The sequence below is a fragment of the Oncorhynchus keta genome, chromosome 22 (assembly GCF_023373465.1).
Source record: "Oncorhynchus keta strain PuntledgeMale-10-30-2019 chromosome 22, Oket_V2, whole genome shotgun sequence".
NCBI lineage: Eukaryota > Metazoa > Chordata > Actinopteri > Salmoniformes > Salmonidae > Oncorhynchus > Oncorhynchus keta.
In genome coordinates, this window is record NC_068442.1 from 56,800,388 (window position 1) to 56,826,727 (window position 26,340).

The 26,340-nt window shown below is 49.2% G+C and overlaps 1 protein-coding gene across 1 annotated transcript in view; it reads right to left on the reverse strand.

Moving 5' to 3' along the window:
* tubgcp5 (tubulin, gamma complex associated protein 5) overlaps positions 1–26,340 on the reverse strand; it is a 116,226-nt gene that overhangs the window by 84,260 nt on the left and 5,626 nt on the right. The window contains exons 6-8 of the mRNA XM_052475731.1: positions 25,357–25,483; positions 22,480–22,597; positions 22,197–22,286 (exon numbers count right to left, since the gene is read on the reverse strand). Coding sequence (XP_052331691.1) covers positions 22,197–22,286; positions 22,480–22,597; positions 25,357–25,483 — 335 coding nt within the window. The remainder of the gene's footprint in view (positions 1–22,196; positions 22,287–22,479; positions 22,598–25,356; positions 25,484–26,340) is intronic.

Consider the following 26,340-nt stretch of genomic DNA (forward strand, 5'->3'; position numbering starts at 1 on the left):
ACCTGGTAGGAGCGACCTGTCAGGTAGGACGCAATCCAGCGTGGGCCGCGCCGGAGATGCCCAACTCGGAGAGGGTGGAGAGGAGGATCTGATGGTTCACAGTATCGAAGGCAGCCGATAGGTCTAGAAGGATGAGAGCAGAGGAGAGAGAGTTAGCTTTAGCAGTGCGGAGCGCCTCCGTGATACAGAGAAGAGCAGTCTCAGTTGAATGACTAGTCTTGAAACCTGACTGATTTGGATCAAGAAGGTCATTCTGAGAGAGATAGCGGTAGAGCTGGCCAAGGACGGCACGCTCAAGAGTTTTGGAGAGAAAAGAGAGAAGGGATACTGGTCTGTAGTTGTTGACATCGGAGGGATCGAGTGTAGGTTTTTTCAGAAGGGGTGCAACTCTCGCTCTCTTGAAGACGGGAGGGACGTAGCCAGCGGTCAGGGATGAGTTGATGAGCGAGGTGAGGCAAGGGAGAAGGTCTCCGGAAATGGTCTGGAGAAGAGAGGAGGGGATAGGGTCAAGCGGGCAGGTTGTTGGGCGGCCGGCCGTCACAAGACGCGAGATTTCATCTGGAGAGAGAGGGGAGAAAGAGGTCAGAGCATAGGGTAGGGCAGTGTGAGCAGAACCAGCGGTGTCGTTTGACTTAGCAAACGAGGATCGGATGTCATCGACCTTCTTTTCAAAATGGTTGACGAAGTCATCTGCAGAGAGGGAGGAGGGGGGGGGGGATTCAGGAGGGAGGAGAAGGTGGCAAAGAGCTTCCTAGGGTTAGAGGCAGATGCTTGGAATTTAGAATGGTAGAAAGTGGCTTTAGCAGCAGAGACAGAGGAGGAAAATGTAGAGAGGAGGGAGTGAAAGGATGCCAGGTCCGCAGGGAGGCGAGTTTTCCTCCATTTCCGCTCGGCTGCCCGGAGCCCTGTTCTATATAGGCCATTCACCAGCCCTCACTATATAGGCCATTCACCAGCCCCCACTATATCGGCCATTCACCAGCCCCCACTATATCGGCCATTCACCAGCCCCCACTATATCGGCCATTCACCAGCCCCCACTATATAGGCCATTCACCAGCCCTCACTATATACATCATTCACCAGCCCCCACTATATACACCATTGACCAGCCCTCACTATATACACCATTGGCCAGCCCTCACTATATACACCATTCACCAGCCCTCACTATATACACCATTCACCAGCCCTCACTATATACACCATTCACCAGCCCCCACTATATACTCCATTCACCAGCCCTCACTATATACACCATTCACCAGCCCTCACTATATACACCATTCACCAGCCCTCACTATATCGGCCATTCACCAGCCCCCACTATATCGGCCATTCACCAGCCCCCACTATATCGGCCATTCACCAGCCCCCACTATATAGGCCATTCACCAGCCCTCACTATATACATCATTCACCAGCCCCCACTATATACACCATTGACCAGCCCTCACTATATACACCATTGGCCAGCCCTCACTATATACACCATTCACCAGCCCTCACTATATACACCATTCACCAGCCCTCACTATATACACCATTCACCAGCCTACATTTACATTTACATTTAAGTCATTTAGCAGACGCTCTTATCCAGAGCGACTTACAAATTGGTGCATACACCTTATGACAACCAGTGGAACAGCCACTTGCATCTAAATCTTGTTGGGGGAGAAGGGGGGTGAGAAGGATTACTTACCCTTACTTACCCTATCCTAGGTATTCCTTGAAGAGGTGGGGTTTCAGGTGTCTCCGGAAGGTGGTGATTGACTCCGCTGTCCTGGCGTCGTGAGGGAGTTTGTTCCACCATTGGGGGCCAGAGCAGCGAACAGTTTTGACTGGGCTGAGCGGGAACTGTACTTCCTCAGTGGTAGGGAGGCGAGCAGGCCAGAGGTGGATGAACGCAGTGCCCTTGTTTGGGTGTAGGGCCTGATCAGAGCCTGGAGGTACTGAGGTGCCGTTCCCCTCACAGCTCCGTGGCGAGCACCATGGTCTTGTAGCGGATGCGAGCTTCAACTGGAAGCCAGTGGAGAGAGCGGAGGAGCGGGGTGACGTGCGAGAACTTGGGAAGGTTGAACACCAGACGGGCTGCGGCGTTCTGGATGAGTTGTAGGGGTTTAATGGCACAGGCAGGGAGCCCAGCCAACAGCGAGTTGCAGTAATCAAGACGGGAGATGACAAGTGCCTGGATTAGGACCTGCGCCGCTTCCTGTGTGAGGCAGGGTCGTACTCTGCGGATGTTGTAGAGCATGAACCTACAGGAACGGGACACCGCCTTGATGTTAGTTGAGAACGTCAGGGTGTTGTCCAGGATCACGCCAAGGTTCTTAGCGCTCTGGGAGGAGGACACAATGGAGTTGTCAACCGTGATGGCGAGATCATGGAACGGGCAGTCCTTCCCGGGAGGAAGAGGAGCTCCGTCTTGCTGAGGTTCAGCTTGAGGTGGTGATCCGTCATCCACACTGATATGTCTGCCAGACATGCAGAGATGCGATTCGCCACCTGGTCATCAGAAGGGGGAAAGGAGAAGATTAATTGTGTGTCGTCTGCATAGCAATGATAGGAGAGACCATGTGAGGTTATGACAGAGCCAAGTGACTTGGTGTATAGCGAGAATAAGAGAGGGCCTAGAACAGAGCCCTGGGGACACCAGTGGTGAGAGCGCGTGGTGAGGAGACAGATTCTCGCCACGCCACCTGGTAGGAGCGACCTGTCAGGTAGGACGCAATCCAAGCGTGGGCCGCGCCGGAGATGCCCAACTCGGAGAGGGTGGAGAGGAGGATCTGATGGTTCACAGTATCGAAGGCAGCCGATAGGTCTAGAAGGATGAGAGCAGAGGAGAGAGAGTTAGCTTTAGCAGTGCGGAGCGCCTCCGTGATACAGAGAAGAGCAGTCTCAGTTGAATGACTAGTCTTGAAACCTGACTGATTTGGATCAAGAAGGTCATTCTGAGAGAGATAGCGGTAGAGCTGGCCAAGGACGGCACGCTCAAGAGTTTTGGAGAGAAAAGAGAGAAGGGATACTGGTCTGTAGTTGTTGACATCGGAGGGATCGAGTGTAGGTTTTTTCAGAAGGGGTGCAACTCTCGCTCTCTTGAAGACGGGAGGGACGTAGCCAGCGGTCAGGGATGAGTTGATGAGCGAGGTAAGGTAAGGGAGAAGGTCTCCGGAAATGGTCTGGAGAAGAGAGGAGGGGATAGGGTCAAGCGGGCAGGTTGTTGGGCGGCCGGCCGTCACAAGACGCGAGATTTCATCTGGAGAGAGAGGGGAGAAAGAGGTCAGAGCATAGGGTAGGGCAGTGTGAGCAGAACCAGCGGTGTCGTTTGACTTAGCAAACGAGGATCGGATGTCATCGACCTTCTTTTCAAAATGGTTGACGAAGTCATCTGCAGAGAGGGAGGAGGGAGGGGGAGGATTCAGGAGGGAGGAGAAGGTGGCAAAGAGCTTCCTAGGGTTAGAGGCAGATGCTTGGAATTTAGAATGGTAGAAAGTGGCTTTAGCAGCAGAGACAGAGGAGGAAAATGTAGAGAGAGGGAGTGAAAGGATGCCAGGTCCGCAGGGAGGCGAGTTTTCCTCCATTTCCGCTCGGCTGCCCGGAGCCCTGTTCTGTGAGCTCGCAATGAGTCGTCGAGCCACGGAGCGGGAGGGGAGGACCGAGCCGGCCTGGAGGATAGGGGACATAGGGAGTCAAAGGATGCAGTAAGGGAGGAGAGGAGGGTTGAGGAGGCAGAATCAGGAGATAGGTTGGAGAAAGTTTGAGCAGAGGGAAGAGAAGATAGGATGGAAGAGGAGAGAGTAGCGGGGGAGAGAGAGCGAAGATTGGGACGGCGCGATACCATCCGAGTAGGGGCAGTGTGGGAAGTGTTGGATGAGAGCGAGAGGGAAAAGGATACAAGGTAGTGGTCGGAGACTTGGAGGGGAGTTGCAATGAGGTTAGTGGAAGAACAGCATCTAGTAAAGATGAGGTCAAGCGTATTGCCTGCCTTGTGAGTAGGGGGAGGGTGAGAGGGTGAGGTCAAAAGAGGAGAGGAGTGGAAAGAAGGAGGCAGAGAGGAATGAGTCAAAGGTAGACGTGGGGAGGTTAAAGTCGCCCAGAACTGTGAGAGGTGAGCCGTCCTCAGGAAAGGAGCTTATCAAGGCATCAAGCTCATTGATGAACTCTCCGAGGGAACCTGGAGGGCGATAAATGATAAGGATGTTAAGCTTGAAAGGGCTGGTAACTGTGACAGCATGGAATTCAAAGGAGGCAATAGACAGATGGGTAAGGGGAGAAAGAGAGAAAGACCACTTGGGAGAGATGAGGATCCCGGTGCCACCACCCCGCTGACCAGAAGCTCTCGGGGTGTGCGAGAACACGTGGGCGGACGAGGAGAGAGCAGTAGGAGTAGCAGTGTTATCTGTGGTGATCCATGTTTCCGTCAGTGCCAAGAAGTCAAGGGACTGGAGGGAGGCATAGGCTGAGATGAACTCTGCCTTGTTGGCCGCAGATTGGCAGTTCCAGAGGCTACCAGAGACCTGGAACTCCACGTGGGTCGTACGCGCTGGGACCACCAGGTTAGGGTGGTCGCGGCCACGCGGTGTGGAGCGTTTGTATGGTCTGTGCAGAGAGGAGAGAACAGGGATAGACAGACACATAGTTGACAGGCTACAGAAAAGGCTACGCTAATGCAAGGAAATTGAATGACAAGCGGACTACACGTCTCGAATGTTCAGAAAGTTAAGCTTACGTAGCAAGAATCTTATTGACTAAAATGATTAAAATGATACAGTACTGCTAAAGTAGGCTAGCTGGCAGTAGCTGCGTTGTTGACACTACACTAATCAAGTCGTTCCGTTGAGTGTAATAATTCTACAGTGCTGCTATTCGGGGCTAGCTGGCTAGCTAGCAGTGTTGTTTACGTTACGTTGAGTTAAAAGAACGACAATAGCTGGCTAGCTAACCTAGGGAATCGGTCTAGACTACACAATTATCTTTGAAACAAAGACGGCTATGCAGCTAGCCACGATCAAACAAATCAAACCGCTGCACTGCAATGAAACGAAAATGTGAAACCACCTGACCGGGTTGTTGAATTCAAAACAGCAGACGTTGGCTAGCTGTTAGCAGTTAGCTGTTGGCTAGCTAGCAGAGTCTCCTACGTTAAGGACGACAAATAGCTGGCTAGCGAACCTCAGTGAATTAAGATAATCACTCCAAGGCTACACACACTAAACTACACAATTATCTTGGAAACAAAGACAGCTATGTAGCTAGTTAACACTGAACTAATCAAGTCGTACAGTTGAGTGAATAGCACTACAGTGATGCTAATCTGTGTGCGTTAGCTAGCTCCTGGGCGAATAGCAGTGAAGGCTACGTTAGGGCGACGAAATACGATAATTATGCAATTATCTCTGATACAAGGACGGCTATGTAGCTAGCTAAGAAGAATTCACCAGCCCCCACTATATCGGCCAATCACCAGCCCCCACTATATAGGCCATTCACCAGCCCCCACTATATCGGCCATTCACCAGCCCCCACTATATAGGCCATTCACCAGCCCCCCACTATATCGGCCATTCACCAGCCCTCACTATATACATCATTCACTATATACATCATTCACCAGCCCCCACTATATACACCATTCACCAGCCCTCACTATATACACCATTCACCAGCCCTCACTATATACACCATTCACCAGCCCCCACTATATACACCATTCACCAGCCCCCACTATATACACCATTCACCAGCCCTCACTATATACACCATTCACCAGCCCCCACTATATACACCATTCACCAGCCCTCACTATATAGGCCATTCACCAGCCCTCACTATATACACCATTCACCAGCCCCCACTATATACACCATTCACCAGCCCTCACTATATCGGCCATTCACCAGCCCCCACTATATAGGCCATTCACCAGCCCCCACTATATAGGCCATTCACCAGCCCCCACTATATCGGCCATTCACCAGCCCCCACTATATACACCATTCACCAGCCCCACTATATACACCATTCACCAGCCCTCACTATATCGGCCATTCACCAGCCCCCACTATATAGGCCATTCACCAGCCCCCACTATATAGGCCATTCACCAGCCCCCACTATATAGGCCATTCACCAGCCCCCACTATATAGGCCATTCACCAGCCCCCACTATATACACCATTCACCAGCCCCCACTATATCGGCCATTCACCAGCCCTCACTATATACACCATTCACCAGCCCCCACTATATACACCATTCACCAGCCCCCTCACTATATCGGCCATTCACCAGCCCCCACTATATAGGCCATTCACCAGCCCCCCACTATATAGGCCATTCACCAGCCCCCACTATATAGGCCATTCACCAGCCCTCACTATATACATCATTCACCAGCCCCCACTATATACACCATTCACCAGCCCTCACTATATACGCCATTCACCAGCCCCCACTATAACGGCCATTCACCAGCCCCCCACTATATACATCATTCACCAGCCCCCACTATATACACCATTCACCAGCCCCCACTATATACATCATTCACCAGCCCCCACTATAACGGCCATTCACCAGCCCTCACTATATACACCATTCACCAGCCCCCACTATATACACCATTCACCAGCCCTCACTATATCGGCCATTCACCAGCCCCCACTATATAGGCCATTCACCAGCCCCCACTATAACGGCCATTCACCAGCCCCCACTATATCGGCCATTCACCAGCCCCCACTATATCGGCCATTCACCAGCCCCACTATATCGGCCATTCACCAGCCCCCACTATATAGGCCATTCACCAGCCCTCACTATATACATCATTCACCAGCCCCCACTATATACACCATTGACCAGCCCTCACTATATACACCATTGGCCAGCCCTCACTATATACACCATTCACCAGCCCTCACTATATACACCATTCACCAGCCCTCACTATATACACCATTCACCAGCCCTCCACTATATACACACCATTCACCAGCCCTCACTATATACACCATTCACCAGCCCCCACTATATCGGCCATTCACCAGCCCCCACTATATAGGCCATTCACCAGCCCACACTATATCGGCCAATCACCAGCCCCCACTATATAGGCCATTCACCAGCCCCCACTATATCGGCCATTCACCAGCCCCCACTATATAGGCCATTCACCAGCCCCCACTATATATCGGCCATTCACCAGCCCTCACTATATACATCATTCACCAGCCCCCACTATATACACCATTCACCAGCCCTCACTATATACACCATTCACCAGCCCTCACTATATACACCATTCACCAGCCCCCACTATATACACCATTCACCAGCCCCCACTATATACACCATTCACCAGCCCTCACTATATACACCATTCACCAGCCCCCACTATATACACCATTCACCAGCACTCACTATATAGGCCATTCACCAGCCCTCACTATAGGCCATTCACCAGCCCCCACTATATAGGCCATTCACCAGCCCCCACTATATCGGCCATTCACCAGCCCCCACTATATCGGCCATTCACCAGCCCCCACTATATAGACCATTCACCAGCCCCACTATATAGGCCATTCACCAGCCCCCACTATATACACCATTCACCAGCCCTCACTATATACACCATTCACCAGCCCCACTATATACGCCATTCACCAGCCCTCACTATATAGGCCATTCACCAGCCCTCACTATATAGGCCATTCACCAGCCCCCACTATATCGGCCATTCACCAGCCCCCACTATATCGGCCATTCACCAGCCCCCACTATATCGGTCATTCACCAGCCCCACTATATAGGCCATTCACCAGCCCCCACTATATAGGCCATTCACCAGCCCCACTATATAGGCCATTCACCAGCCCCCACTATATAGGCCATTCACCAGCCCCCACTATATACATCATTCACCAGCCCCCACTATAACGGCCATTCACCAGCCCTCACTATATACACCATTCACCAGCCCCCACTATATACACCATTCACCAGCCCTCACTATATCGGCCATTCACCAGCCCCCACTATATAGGCCATTCACCAGCCCCCACTATATAGGCCATTCACCAGCCCCCACTATATAGGCCATTCACCAGCCCTCACTATATACATCATTCACCAGCCCCCACTATATACACCATTCACCAGCCCTCACTATATACGCCATTCACCAGCCCCCCACTATATCGGCCATTCACCAGCCCCACTATATCGGCCATTCACCAGCCCCCACTATATAGGCCATTCACCAGCCCTCACTATATAGGCCATTCACCAGCCCTCACTATATAGGCCATTCACCAGCCCTCACTATATAGGCCATTCACCAGCCCCCACTATATCGGCCATTCACCAGCCCCCACTATATCGGCCATTCACCAGCCCCCACTATATCGGCCATTCACCAGCCCCCACTATATCGGCCATTCACCAGCCCCCACTATATAGGTCATTCACCAGCCCCCACTATATACACCATTCACCAGCCCTCACTATATACACCATTCACCAGCCCTCACTATATACACCATTCACCAGCCCTCACTATATACACCATTCACCAGCCCTCACTATATACACCATTCACCAGCCCCCACTATATACACCATTCACCAGCCCTCACTATATACACCATTCACCAGCCCCCACTATATCGGCCATTCACCAGCCCCCACTATATCGGCCATTCACCAGCCCCCACTATATCGGCCATTCACCAGCCCCCACTATATACACCATTCACCAGCCCCCACTATATACACCATTGACCAGCCCTCACTATATACACCATTGGCCAGCCCTCACTATATACACCATTCACCAGCCCTCACTATATACACCATTCACCAGCCCTCACTATATACACCATTCACCAGCCCCCACTATATACACCATTCACCAGCCCTCACTATATACACCATTCACCAGCCCCCACTATATCGGCCATTCACCAGCCCCCACTATATCGGCCATTCACCAGCCCCCACTATATCGGCCATTCACCAGCCCCCACTATATCGGCCATTCACCAGCCCCCACTATATACGCCATTCACCAGCCCCCACTATATCGGCCATTCACCAGCCCTCACTATATACATCATTCACCAGCCCCCACTATATACACCATTCACCAGACCTCACTATATACACCATTCACCAGCCCTCACTATATACACCATTCACCAGCCCCCACTATATACACCATTCACCAGCCCCCACTATATACACCATTCCCAGCCCTCACTATATACACCATTCACCAGCCCCCACTATATACACCATTCACCAGCCCCCACTATATACACCATTCACCAGCCCTCACTATATACACCATTCACCAGCCCCCACTATATACACCATTCACCAGCCCTCACTATATAGGCCATTCACCAGCCCCCACTATATAGGCCATTCACCAGCCCCCACTATATAGGCCATTGACAAAGCCCCCACTATATACACCATTCACCAGCCCTCACTATATACACCATACACCAGCCCCCACTATATACGCCATTCACCAGCCCTCACTATATACGCCATTCACCAGCCCCTCACTATATAGGCCATTCACCAGCCCCCACTATATCGGCCATTCACCAGCCCTCACTATATACACCATTCACCAGCCCCCACTATATACACCATTCACCAGCCCTCACTATATACACCATTCACCAGCCCTCACTATATACACCATTCACCAGCCCTCACTATATACGCCATTCACCAGCCCTCACTATATACACCATTCACCAGCCCTCACTATATCGGCCATTCACCAGCCCCCACTATATAGGCCATTCACCAGCCCCCACTATATACACCATTCACCAGCCCTCACTATATACACCATTCACCAGCCCTCACTATATACACCATTCACCAGCCCTCACTATATACACCATTCACCAGCCCTCACTATATACACCATTCACCAGCCCCCACTATATACACCATTCACCAGCCCCCACTATATAGGCCATTCACCAGCCCCCACTATATAGGCCATTCACCAGCCCCCACTATATCGGCCATTCACCAGCCCCCACTATATCGGCCATTCACCAGCCCCCACTATATCGGCCATTCACCAGCCCCCACTATATACACCATTCACCAGCCCCCACTATATACACCATTGACCAGCCCTCACTATATACACCATTGGCCAGCCCTCACAATATACACCATTCACCAGCCCTCACTATATACACCATTCACCAGCCCTCACTATATACACCATTCACCAGCCCCCACTATATACACCATTCACCAGCCCTCACTATATACACCATTCACCAGCCCCCACTATATCGGCCATTCACCAGCCCCCACTATATCGGCCATTCACCAGCCCCCACTATATCGGCCATTCACCAGCCCCCACTATATACACCATTCACCAGCCCCCACTATATACACCATTGACCAGCCCTCACTATATACACCATTGGCCAGCCCTCACTATATACACCATTCACCAGCCCTCACTATATACACCATTCACCAGCCCTCACTATATACACCATTCACCAGCCCCCACTATATACACCATTCACCAGCCCTCACTATATACACCATTCACCAGCCCCCACTATATCGGCCATTCACCAGCCCCCCCTATATCGGCCATTCACCAGCCCCACTATATCGGCCATTCACCAGCCCCCACTATATCGGCCATTCACCAGCCCCCACTATATAGGCCATTCACCAGCCCCCACTATATCGGCCATTCACCAGCCCTCACTATATACATCATTCACCAGCCCCCACTATATACACCATTCACCAGCCCTCACTATATACACCATTCACCAGCCCTCACTATATACACCATTCACCAGCCCCCACTATATACACCATTCACCAGCCCCCACTATATACACCATTCCCCAGCCCTCACTATATACACCATTCACCAGCCCCCACTATATACACCATTCACCAGCCCCCACTATATACACCATTCACCAGCCCTCACTATATACACCATTCACCAGCCCCCACTATATACACCATTCACCAGCCCTCACTATATAGGCCATTCACCAGCCCCCACTATATAGGCCATTCACCAGCCCCCACTATATAGGCCATTCACCAGCCCCCACTATATACACCATTCACCAGCCCTCACTATATACACCATTCACCAGCCCCCACTATATACGCCATTCACCAGCCCTCACTATATACGCCATTCACCAGCCCTCACTATATAGGCCATTCACCAGCCCTCACTATATCGGCCATTCACCAGCCCTCACTATATACACCATTCACCAGCCCCCACTATATACACCATTCACCAGCCCTCACTATATACACCATTCACCAGCCCTCACTATATACACCATTCACCAGCCCTCACTATATACACCATTCACCAGCCCTCACTATATACACCATTCACCAGCCCTCACTATATCGGCCATTCACCAGCCCCCACTATATAGGCCATTCACCAGCCCCCACTATATACACCATTCACCAGCCCTCACTATATACACCATTCACCAGCCCTCACTATATACACCATTCACCAGCCCTCACTATATACACCATTCACCAGCCCCCACTATATACACCATTCACCAGCCCTCACTATATACACCATTCACCAGCCCTCACTATATACACCATTCACCAGCCCCCACTATATACACCATTCACCAGCCCCCACTATATACACCATTCACCAGCCCCCACTATATACACCATTCACCAGCCCTCACTATATAGGCCATTCACCAGCCCTCACTATATCGGCCATTCACCAGCCCCCACTATATACACCATTCACCAGCCCTCACTATATCGGCCATTCACCAGCCCCCACTATATCGGCCATTCACCAGCCCCCACTATATCGGCCATTCACCAGCCCCCACTATGTAGGCCATTCACCAGCCCCCACTATATAGGCCATTCACCAGCCCTCACTATATACATCATTCACCAGCCCTCACTATATAGGCCATTCACCAGCCCCACTATATCGGCCATTCACCAGCCCCCCACTATGTAGGCCATTCACCAGCCCCCACTATATAGGCCATTCACCAGCCCCCACTATATACACCATTCACCAGCCCTCACTATATACATCATTCACCAGCCCTCACTATATACGCCATTCACCAGCCCCCACTATATCGGCCATTCACCAGCCCCCACTATGTAGGCCATTCACCAGCCCCCACTATATCGGCCATTCACCAGCCCTCACTATATACATCATTCACCAGCCCTCACTATATAGGCCATTCACCAGCCCCCACTATATAGGCCATTCACCAGCCCCCACTATATACACCATTCACCAGCCCTCACTATATACACCATTCACCAGCCCCCACTATATACACCATTCACCAGCCCCCACTATATACATCATTCACCAGCCCTCACTATATAGGCCATTCACCAGGCCCCACTATATACACCATTCACCAGCCCTCACTATATACACCATTCACCAGCCCCCACTATATACATCATTCACCAGCCCTCACTTTATACATCATTCACCAGCCCCCACTATATCGGCCATTCACCAGCTCCCACTATAACAGCCATTCACCAGCCCCCACTATATCGGCCATTCACCAGCCCCCACTATATCGGCCATTCACCAGCCCCCACTATATCGGCCATTCACCAGCCCCCACTATATCGGCCATTCACCAGCCCCCACTATGTAGGCCATTCACCAGCCCTCACTATATACATCATTCACCAGCCCTCACTATATAGGCCATTCACCAGCCCCCACTATATAGGCCATTCACCAGCCCCCACTATATACACCATTCACCAGCCCTCACTATATACACCATTCACCAGCCCCCACTATATACACCATTCACCAGCCCCCACTATATACACCATTCACCAGCCCTCACTATATAGGCCATTCACCAGCCCCCACTATATAGGCCATTCACCAGCCCTCACTATATAGGCCATTCACCAGCCCTCACTATATACACCATTCACCAGCCCTCACTATATACACCATTCACCAGCCCTCACTATATACACCATTCACCAGCCCCCACTATATACACCATTCACCAGCCCCCACTATATACATCATTCACCAGCCCTCACTATATACACCATTCACCAGGCCCCACTATATACACCATTCACCAGCCCTCACTATATACACCATTCACCAGCCCCCACTATATACATCATTCACCAGCCCTCACTATATAGGCCATTCACCAGCCCCCACTATATACACCATTCACCAGCCCTCACTATATACACCATTCACCAGCCCCACTATATACATCATTCACCAGCCCTCACTATATCGGCCATTCACCAGCTCCCACTATAACGGCCATTCACCAGCCCCCACTATATCGGCCATTCACCAGCCCCCACTATATCGGCCATTCACCAGCCCCCACTATATCGGCCATTCACCAGCCCCCACTATATCGGCCATTCACCAGCCCCCACTATATCGGCCATTCACCAGCCCCCACTATATAGGCCATTCACCAGCCCTCACTATATACATCATTCACCAGCCCCCACTATATACACCATTGACCAGCCCTCACTATATACACCATTGGCCAGCCCTCACTATATACATCATTCACCAGCCCTCACTATATACACCATTCACCAGCCCTCACTATATACACCATTCACCAGCCCTCACTATATACATCATTCACCAGCCCTCACTATATACACCATTCACCAGCCCTCACTATATACACCATTCACCAGCCCTCACTATATACACCATATACACCATTCACCAGCCCCCACTATATACACCATTCACCAGCCCTCACTATATACACCATTCACCAGCCCCCACTATATAGGCCATTCACCAGCCCCCACTATATACGCCATTCACCAGCCCACACTATATCGGCCAATCACCAGCCCCCACTATATAGGCCATTCACCAGCCCCCACTATATCGGCCATTCACCAGCCCCCACTATATAGGCCATTCACCAGCCCCCACTATATCGGCCATTCACCAGCCCTCACTATATACACCATTCACCAGCCCTCACTATATACACCATTCACCAGCCCCCACTATATACACCATTCACCAGCCCCCACTATATACACCATTCACCAGCCCCCACTATATACACCATTCACCAGCCCTCACTATATACACCATTCACCAGCCCCCACTATATACACCATTCACCAGCCCTCACTATATACACCATTCACCAGCCCTCACTATATAGGCCATTCACCAGCCCCCACTATATAGGCCATTCACCAGCCCCCACTATATACACCATTCACCAGCCCTCACTATATACACCATTCACCAGCCCCCACTATATACGCCATTCACCAGCCCTCACTATATAGGCCATTCACCAGCCCTCACTATATCGGCCATTCACCAGCCCTCACTATATACATCATTCACCAGCCCCCACTATATACACCATTCACCAGCCCTCACTATATACACCATTCACCAGCCCCCACTATATAGGCCATTCACCAGCCCCCACTATATAGGCCATTCACCAGCCCCCACTATATACACCATTCACCAGCCCTCACTATATACACCATTCACCAGCCCCCACTATATACACCATTCACCAGCCCTCACTATATAGGCCATTCACCAGCCCCCACTATATCGGCCATTCACCAGCCCCCACTATATCGGCCATTCACCAGCCCCCACTATATCGGCCATTCACCAGCCCCCACTATATCGGCCATTCACCAGCCCCCACTATATAGGCCATTCACCAGCCCCCACTATATAGGCCATTCACCAGCCCTCACTATATACACCATTCACCAGCCCCCACTATATACACCATTCACCAGCCCTCACTATATACACCATTCACCAGCCCTCACTATATACACCATTCACCAGCCCTCACTATGTACACCATTCACCAGCCCTCACTATGTACACCATTCACCAGCCCTCACTATGTACACCATTCACCAGCCCTCACTATATAGGCCATTCACCAGCCCACACTATATAGGCCATTCACCAGCCCCCACTATATAGGCCATTCACCAGCCCCCACTATATACACCATTCACCAGCCCTCACTATATACACCATTCACCAGCCCTCACTATATACACCATTCACCAGCCCCCACTATATACACCATTCACCAGCCCTCACTATATAGGCCATTCACCAGCCCCACACTATATCGGCCATTCACCAGCCCCCACTATATACACCATTCACCAGCCCTCACTATATACACCATTCACCAGCCCTCACTATATACACCATTCACCAGCCCCCACTATATACACCATTCACCAGCCCTCACTATATAGGCCATTCACCAGCCCCACTATAACGGCCATTCACCAGCCCCCACTATATCGGCCATTCACCAGCCCCCACTATATCGGCCATTCACCAGCCCTCACTATATACGCCATTCACCAGCCCCCACTATATACGCCATTCACCAGCCCCCACTATATACACCATTCACCAGCCCCCACTATATACACCATTCACCAGCCCTCACTATATACACCATTCACCAGCCCCCACTATATACGCCATTCACCAGCCCCCACTATATACACCATTCACCAGCCCCCACTATATCGGCCATTCACCAGCCCCCACTATATCGGCCATTCACCAGCCCCCACTATATCGGCCATTCACCAGCCCCCACTATATCGGCCATTCACCAGCCCCCACTATATCGGCCATTCACCAGCCCCCACTATATACGCCATTCACCAGCCCCCACTATATACACCATTCACCAGCCCCCACTATATAGGCCATTCACCAGCCCCCACTATATCGGCCATTCACCAGCCCCCACTATATACACCATTCACCAGCCCCCACTATATACACCATTCACCAGCCCTCACTATATACACCATTGACCAGCCCTCACTATATACACCATTCACCAGCCCTCACTATATACACCATTCACCAGCCCTCACTATATACACCATTCACCAGCCCCCACTATATACACACCATTCACCAGCCCTCACTATATACACACCATTCACCAGCCCTCACTATATACACCATTCACCAGCCCCCACTATATACACCATTCACCAGCCCTCACTATATAGGCCATTCACCAGCCCCCACTATATCGGCCATTCACCAGCCCCCACTATATCGGCCATTCACCAGCCCCCACTATATAGGCCATTCACCAGCCCTCACTATATACATCATTCACCAGCCCCCACTATATACACCATTCACCAGCCCCCACTATATAGGCCATTCACCAGCCCCCACTATATAGGCCATTCACCAGCCCCCACTATATACACCATTCACCAGCCCTCACTATATACACCATTCACCAGCCCTCACTATATAGACCATTCACCAGCCCTCACTATATACACCATTCACCAGCCCTCACTATATAGGCCATTCACCAGCCCCCACTATATAGGCCATTCACCAGCCCCCACTATATAGGCCATTCACCAGCCCCCACTATATAGGCCATTCACCAGCCCCCACTATATACACCATTCACCAGCCCTCACTATATACACCATACACCAGCCCCACTATATACGCCATTCACCAGCCCTCACTATATAGGCCATTCACCAGCCCACACTATATCGGCCATTCACCAGCCCTCACTATATACATCATTCACCAGCCCCCACTATATACACCATTGGCCAGCCCTCACTATATACACCATTCACCAGCCCTCACTATATACACCATTCACCAGCCCTCACTATGTACACCATTCACCAGCCCTCACTATGTACACCATTCACCAGCCCTCACTATGTACACCATTCACCAGCCCTCACTATGTACACCATTCACCAGCCCTCACTATATAGGCCATTCACCAGCCCACACTATATAGGCCATTCACCAGCCCCCACTATATCGGCCATTCACCAGCCCCCACTATATACACCATTCACCAGCCCTCACTATATACACCATTCACCAGCCCTCACTATATACACCATTCACCAGCCCCCACTATATACACCATTCACCAGCCCTCACTATATAGGCCATTCACCAGCCCCCACTATATCGGCCATTCACCAGCCCCCACTATATCGGCCATTCACCAGCCCCCACTATATACACCATTCACCAGCCCCCACTATATCGGCCATTCACCAGCCCCCACTATATACGCCATTCACCAGCCCCACTATATACGCCATTCACCAGCCCCCACTATATACACCATTCACCAGCCCTCACTATATACACCATTCACCAGCCCTCACTATATACACCATTCACCAGCCCCCACTATATACGCCATTCACCAGCCCCCACTATATACACCATTCACCAGCCCCCACTATATACACCATTCACCAGCCCCCACTATATACGCCATTCACCAGCCCTCACTATATACACCATTCACCAGCCCCCACTATATACGCCATTCACCAGCCCCCACTATATCGGCCATTCACCAGCCCTCACTATATACACCATTCACCAGCCCTCACTATATACGCCATTCACCAGCCCCCACTATATCGGCCATTCACCAGCCCCCACTATATCGGCCATTCACCAGCCCCCACTATATACACCATTCACCAGCCCTCACTATATACGCCATTCACCAGCCCCCACTATATCGGCCATTCACCAGCCCCCACTATATCGGCCATTCACCAGCCCCCACTATATACGCCATTCACCAGCCCCCACTATATACGCCATTCACCAGCCCTCACTATATACACCATTCACCAGCCCCCACTATATACGCCATTCACCAGCCCCCACTATATACACCATTCACCAGCCCCCACTATATACACCATTCACCAGCCCTCACTATATACGCCATTCACCAGCCCCCACTATATACGCCATTCACCAGCCCCCACTATATACGCCATTCACCAGCCCTCACTATATACACCATTCACCAGCCCCCACTATATACACCATTCACCAGCCCCCACTATATACGCCATTCACCAGCCCCCACTATATACACCATTCACCAGCCCTCACTATATACACCATTCACCAGCCCCCACTATATACACCATTCACCAGCCCCCACTATATACACCATTCACCAGCCCTCACTATGTACACCATTCACCAGCCCTCACTATGTACACCATTCACCAGCCCCCACTATATACACCATTCACCAGCCCTCACTATATACGCCATTCACCAGCCCTCACTATATACACCATTCACCAGCCCCCACTATATACGCCATTCACCAGCCCCCACTATATACGCCATTCACCAGCCCTCACTATATACACCATTCACCAGCCCCCACTATATACACCATTCACCAGCCCCCACTATATCGGCCATTCACCAGCCCCCACTATATAGGCCATTCACCAGCCCCCACTATATCGGCCATTCACCAGCCCTCACTATATACATCATTCACCAGCCCCCACTATATACACCATTCACCAGCCCTCACTATATACACCATTGACCAGCCCTCACTATATACACCATTCACCAGCCCTCACTATATAAACCATTCACCAGCCCTCACTATATACACCATTCACCAGCCCCCACTATATACACACCATTCACCAGCCCTCACTATATACACACCATTCACCAGCCCCCACTATATACACCATTCACCAGCCCCCACTATATACACCATTCACCAGCCCTCACTATATAGGCCATTCACCAGCCCTCACTATATAGGCCATTCACCAGCCCCCACTATATAGGCCATTCACCAGCCCCCACTATATAGGCCATTCACCAGCCCCCACTATATAGGCCATTCACCAGCCCACACTATATCGGCCATTCACCAGCCCTCACTATATACATCATTCACCAGCCCCCACTATATACACCATTCACCAGCCCCCACTATATAGGCCATTCACCAGCCCCCACTATATAGGCCATTCACCAGCCCCCACTATATACACCATTCACCAGCCCTCACTATATACACCATTCACCAGCCCTCACTATATACACCATTCACCAGCCCTCACTATATACACCATTCACCAGCCCCCACTATATACACCATTCACCAGCCCCCACTATATAGGCCATTCACCAGCCCCCACTATATAGGCCATTCACCAGCCCCCACTATATACACCATTCACCAGCCCCCACTATATCGGCCATTCACCAGCCCCCACTATATCGGCCATTCACCAGCCCCCACTATATAGGTCATTCACCAGCCCCACTATATAGGCCATTCACCAGCCCTCACTATATACACCATTCACCAGCCCTCACTATATACACCATTCACCAGCCCTCACTATATACACCATTCACCAGCCCTCACTATATACACCATTCACCAGCCCTCACTATATACACCATTCACCAGCCCTCACTATATACACCATTCACCAGCCCCCACTATATACACCATTCACCAGCCCCCACTATATACACCATTCACCAGCCCCCACTATATACACCATTCACCAGCCCCCACTATATACACCATTCACCAGCCCCCACTATATACACCATTCACCAGCCCTCACTATATACACCATTCACCAGCCCTCACTATATACACCATTCACCAGCCCCCACTATATAGGCCATTCACCAGCCCCCACTATATACGCCATTCACCAGCCCTCACTATATAGGCCATTCACCAGCCCCCACTATATAGGCCATTCACCAGCCCCCACTATATACACCATTCACCAGCCCTCACTATATACACCATTCACCAGCCCTCACTATATACACCATTCACCAGCCCCCACTATATACACCATTCACCAGCCCCACTATATAGGCCATTCACCAGCCCCCACTATATAGGCCATTCACCAGCCCCCACTATATACACCATTCACCAGCCCCCACTATATACACCATTCACCAGCCCCCACTATATACACCATTCACCAGCCCCCACTATATACACCATTCACCAGCCCTCACTATATACACCATTCACCAGCCCCCACTATATACACCATTCACCAGCCCTCACTATATACACCATTCACCAGCCCCACTATATACACCATTCACCAGCCCTCACTATATAGGCCATTCACCAGCCCCCACTATATCGGCCATTCACCAGCCCCCACTATATCGGCCATTCACCAGCCCCCACTATATCGGCCATTCACCAGCCCCCACTATATACACCATTCACCAGCCCCCACTATATACACCATTCACCAGCCCCCACTATATACACCATTCACCAGCCCCCACTATATCGGCCATTCACCAGCCCCCACTATATACACCATTCACCAGCCCCCACTATATAGGCCATTCACCAGCCCCCACTATATCGGCCATTCACCAGCCCTCACTATATACATCATTCACCAGCCCCCACTATATACACCATTCACCAGCCCTCACTATATACACCATTGACCAGCCCTCACTATATACACCATTCACCAGCCCTCACTATATACACCATTCACCAGCCCTCACTATATACACCATTCACCAGCCCCCACTATATACACCATTCACCAGCCCTCACTATATACACCATTCACCAGCCCCCACTATATACACCATTCACCAGCCCCCACTATATACACCATTCACCAGCCCCCACTATATACACCATTCACCAGCCCCCACTATATACACCATTCACCAGCCCCCACTATATACACCATTCACCAGCCCTCACTATATACACCATTCACCAGCCCTCACTATATACACCATTCACCAGCCCCCACTATATACACCATTCACCAGCCCCCACTATATACACCATTCACCAGCCCTCACTATATACACCATTCACCAGCCCTCACTATATACACCATTCACCAGCCCTCACTATATACACCATTCACCAGCCCCCACTATATACACCATTCACCAGCCCTCACTATATACACCATTCACCAGCCCCCACTATATACACCATTCACCAGCCCTCACTATATACACCATTCACCAGCCCTCACTATATACACCATTCACCAGCCCCCACTATATACACCATTCACCAGCCCCCACTATATAGGCCATTCACCAGCCCCCACTATATACACCATTCACCAGCCCCACTATATACACCATTCACCAGCCCCCACTATATACACCATTCACCAGCCCCCACTATATACACCATTCACCAGCCCCCACTATATACACCATTCACCAGCCCTCACTATATACACCATTCACCAGCCCCCACTATATAGGCCATTCACCTGATCATTCGTTTTTTCCCGCTCATATAGTCCAGAAAGAAAATATTCTATCCAGTATAAAGGCTTATATTATATTATTATATTATTATATTATTATTATTATATTATTATATATTATTATTATTATATTAAAGGCTGAAGGAGGAGAAGTCCACAGCTCATTGTCTAAGAAGGTTACCATGGTAATGACTATCCTGAGTCCAAAGCTCATTGCCTAAGAAGGTTACCATGGTAAAGACTATCCTAAGTCACGCCTGAGAGCATCAGCATGGAAATTGGACCACGATGACGACAAAAAGTCTCAGTGGAATTACACAACCTGCCAGCACGGAAATGTTGACAGTCGCTACCAAGAGAACCATCCCATCTTACCACAGTGTCTCCCGGATCAACCATCCCATCTTAACACAGTGTCTCCCAGATCAACCATCCCATCTTACCACAGTGTCTCCCGGATCAACCATCCCATCTTACCACAGTGTCTCCCGGATCAACCATCCCATCTTACCACAGTGTCTCCCAGATCAACCATCCCATCTTACCACAGTGTCTCCCGGATCAACCATCCCATCTTACCACAGTGTCTCCCGGATCAACCATCCCATCTTACCACAGTGTCTCCCAGATCAACCATCCCATCTTACCACAGTGTCTCCCAGATCAACCATCCCATCTTACCACAGTGTCTCCCGGATCAACCATCCCATCTTACCACAGTGTCTCCCGGATCAACCATCCCATCTTACCACAGTGTCTCCCGGATCAACCATCCCATCTTACCACAGTGTCTCCCGGATCAACCATCCCATCTTACCACAGTGTCTCCCGGATCAACCATCCCATCTTACCACAGTGTCTCCCGGATCTACCATCCCATCTTACCACAGTGTCTCCCGGATCAACCATCCCACCACAGTGTCTCCCGGATCAACCATCCCATCTTACCACAGTGTCTCTCGGATCACTTGCGTCTCGGTGACAAAGGCTTTCTCTTCAGGCAGATACAATGGGTCAGTGTTGTACACGTGTTGGTCCCTGTGGAGAAAAAACAACGCAATAAAGCTTTAGGATTTCAATTACAATCTCTTCACAAACATCAACACAGCATGCTCAGATAACCATGTCTGCCCAGAGCCCTTTGGGCCAGGTCAAAAGTAGTGTACTATATAGGGAATCGTGTTCTATTTGGGACTCAACCCAGGTTGCATTCTGGGTTCAGGGGTCATACCAGATGTTGAGCAGGTTGGAGTGTAGATGCAGACTGTGAGGGAAGCGGGGAGTGTGGCCCTGCCAGTACGGAGTAACCACATGTTGCTCTAACCAGGACCTGGCATCAGGCTCACCCACTGTAATCACAAGACAATAAACCCACTGTAATCACAATAAACCCACTGTAACCACAATAAACCCACTGTAATCACAATAAACCCACTGTAGTCACAATAAACACACTAACCACAATAAACCTGCTGTAATCACAATAAACCCACTGTAGTCACAATAAACCCACTGTAGTCACAAAACAATAAACCCGCTGTAATGACAATAAACCTACTGTAACCACAATAAACCCACTTGTAGTCACAATAAACCCACTGTAGTCACAAGACAATAAACCCACTGTAATCACAAAACAATAAACCCGCTGTAATCACAAGACAATAAACCTACTGTAACCACAATAAACCCACTTGTAGTCACAATAAACCTACTGTAACCACAATAAACCCACTTGTAGTCACAACACAATAAACCCAATGTAACCACAATAAACCCACTGTAGTCACAATAAACCCACAAGACAATAAACCCACTGTAGTCACAATAAACCCACTGTAGTCACAAAACAATAAACCCGCTGTAATGACAATAAACCTACTGTAACCACAATAAACCCACTTGTAGTCACAATAAACCCACTGTAACCACAATAAATCCACTGTAACCACAATAAAACCACTGTAGTCACAACACAATAAACCCACTGTAGTCACAACAAACCCACAGTAGTCACAATAAACCCACTGTAACAACAATAAACCCACTGTAACCACAATAAACCCACTGTAACAACAATAAACCCACTGTAACCACAATAAACCCACTGTAGTCACAACACAATAAACCCACTGTAGTCACAACACAATAAACCCACTGTAGTCACAATAAACCCACTGTAATCACAATAAACCCACTGTAATCACAATAAACCCACTGTAACCACAATAAACCCACTGTAGTCACAACACAATAAACCCACTGTAATCACAAGACAATAAACCCGCTATAATCACAAGACAATAAACCCGCTATAATCACAACACAATAAACCCACTGTAATCACAAGACAATAAACCCACTGTAATCACAAGACAATAAACCCACTGTAATCACAAAACAATAAACCTACTGTAATCACAAGACAATAAACCCACTGTAACCACAATAAACCCACTTGTAGTCACAATAAACCCACTGTAGTCACAACACAATAAACCCACTGTAGTCACAACACAATAAACCCACTGTAGTCACAACACAATAAACCCACTGTAATCACAATAAACCCACTGTAATCACAATAAACCCACTGTAACAACAATAAACCCACTGTAACCACAATAAACCCACTGTAACAACAATAAACCCACTGTAACCACAATAAACCCACTGTAGTCACAACACAATAAACCCACTGTAGTCACAACACAATAAACCCACTGTAGTCACAATAAACCCACTGTAATCACAATAAACCCACTGTAATCACAATAAACCCACTGTAATCACAATAAACCCACTGTAATCACAATAAACCCACTGTAATCACAATAAACCCACTGTAGTCACAATAAACCCACTGTAATCACAATAAACCCACTGTAGTCACAATAAACACACTGTAGTCACAATAAACACACTGTAGTCACAATAAACACACTGTAGTCATAATAAACCCGCTATAATCACAAGACAATACACCCGCTATAACCACAACACAATAAACCCACTGTAACCACAATAAACCCACTGTAACCACAATAAACCCACTGTAGTCACAATAAACCCACTGTAGTCACAATAAACCCACTGTAGTCACAATAAACCCACTGTAGTCACAATAAACCCACTGTAGTCACAATAAACCCACTGTAGTCACAATAAACCCACTGTAGTCACAATAAACCCACTGTAGTCACAATAAACCCACTAACCACAATAAACCTGCTGTAATCACAATAAACCCACTGTAATCACAATAAACCCACTGTAATCACAAACCCACTGTAACCACAATAAACCCACTGTAGTCACAACACAATAAACCCACTGTAATCACAATAAACCCACTGTAATCACAATAAACCCACTGTAACCACAATAAACCCACTGTAGTCACAATAAACCCACTGTAGTCACAATAAACCCACTGTAACCACAATAAACCCACTGTAGTCACAATAAACCCACTGTAGTCACAATAAACCCACTGTAGTCACAATAAACCCACTGTAGTCACAATAAACCCACTGTAACCACAAACCCACTGTAACCACAAACCCACTGTAGTCACAATAAACCCACTGTAGTCACAATAAACCCACTGTAACCACAATAAACCCACTGTAACCACAATAAACCCACTGTAGTCACAATAAACCCACTGTAGTCACAATAAACCCAGTGTAATCACAAACCCACTGTAACCACAATAAACCCACTGTAGTCACAATAAACCCACTGTAATCACAAACCCACTGTAACCACAATAAACCCACTGTAGTCACAATAAACCTACTGTAATCACAATAAACCCACTGTAGCCACAAGACAATAAACCCACTGTAAGCACAATAAACCCACAAGACAATGAACCCACTGTAATCACAATAAACCCACAAGACAATAAACCCACTGTAATCACAATAAACCCACTGTAATCACAATAAACCCACTGTAATCACAATAAACCCACTGTAACCACAATAAACCCACTGTAATCACAATAAACCCACTGTAATCACAAGACAATAAACCCACAACACAATAAACCCACTGTAATCACAAGATTGTGCTTCGGGTATTGAGAGTATATGATCTGTACCTGTCCAGGTAACAGGGACCGTCTTCTCCTGGTCCTCCTGGGGGGTACGGTCCACCTGTATCCCAGAATCCTCTCTGCTGAGCGGCTGCTGACTGTCCTCGTCCTCGCTCTCCTCCTCAGACCACTCCTAGATAGAGAGATGTTTAACAGACCGCTCCTAGATAGAGAGATGTTTAACAGACCGCTCCTAGATAGAGAGATGTTTAACAGACCGCTCCTAGATAGAGAGATGTTTAACAGACCGCTCCTAGATAGAGAGATGTTTAACAGACCGCTCCTAGATAGAGAGATGTTTAACAGACCGCTCCTAGATAGAGAGATGTTTAACAGACCGCTCCTAGATAGAGAGATGTTTAACAGACCGCTCCTAGATAGAGAGATGTTTAACAGACCGCTCCTAGATAGAGAGATGTTTAACAGACCGCTCCTAGATAGAGAGATGTTTAACAGACCGCTCCTAGATAGAGAGATGTTTAACAGACCGATCCTAGATAGAGAGATGTTTAACAGACCGATCCTAGATAGAGAGATGTTTAACAGACCGATCCTAGATAGAGAGATGTTTAACAGACCGCTCCTAGATAGAGAGATGTTTAACAGACCGCTCCTAGATAGAGAGATGTTTAACAGACCGCTCCTAGATAGAGAGATGTTTAACAGACCGCTCCTAGATAGAGAGATGTTTAACAGACCGCTCCTAGATAGAGATGTTTAACAGACCGCTCCTAGATAGAGAGATGTTTAACAGACCGCTCCTAGATAGAGAGATGTTTAACAGACCGCTCCTAGATAGAGAGATGTTTAACAGACCGCTCCTAGATAGAGAGATGTTTAACAGACCGCTCCTAGATAGAGAGATGTTTAACAGACCGATCCTAGATAGAGAGATGTTTAACAGACCGATCCTAGATAGAGAGATGTTTAACAGACCGATCCTAGATAGAGAGATGTTTAACAGACCGCTCCTAGTTAGAGAGATGTTTA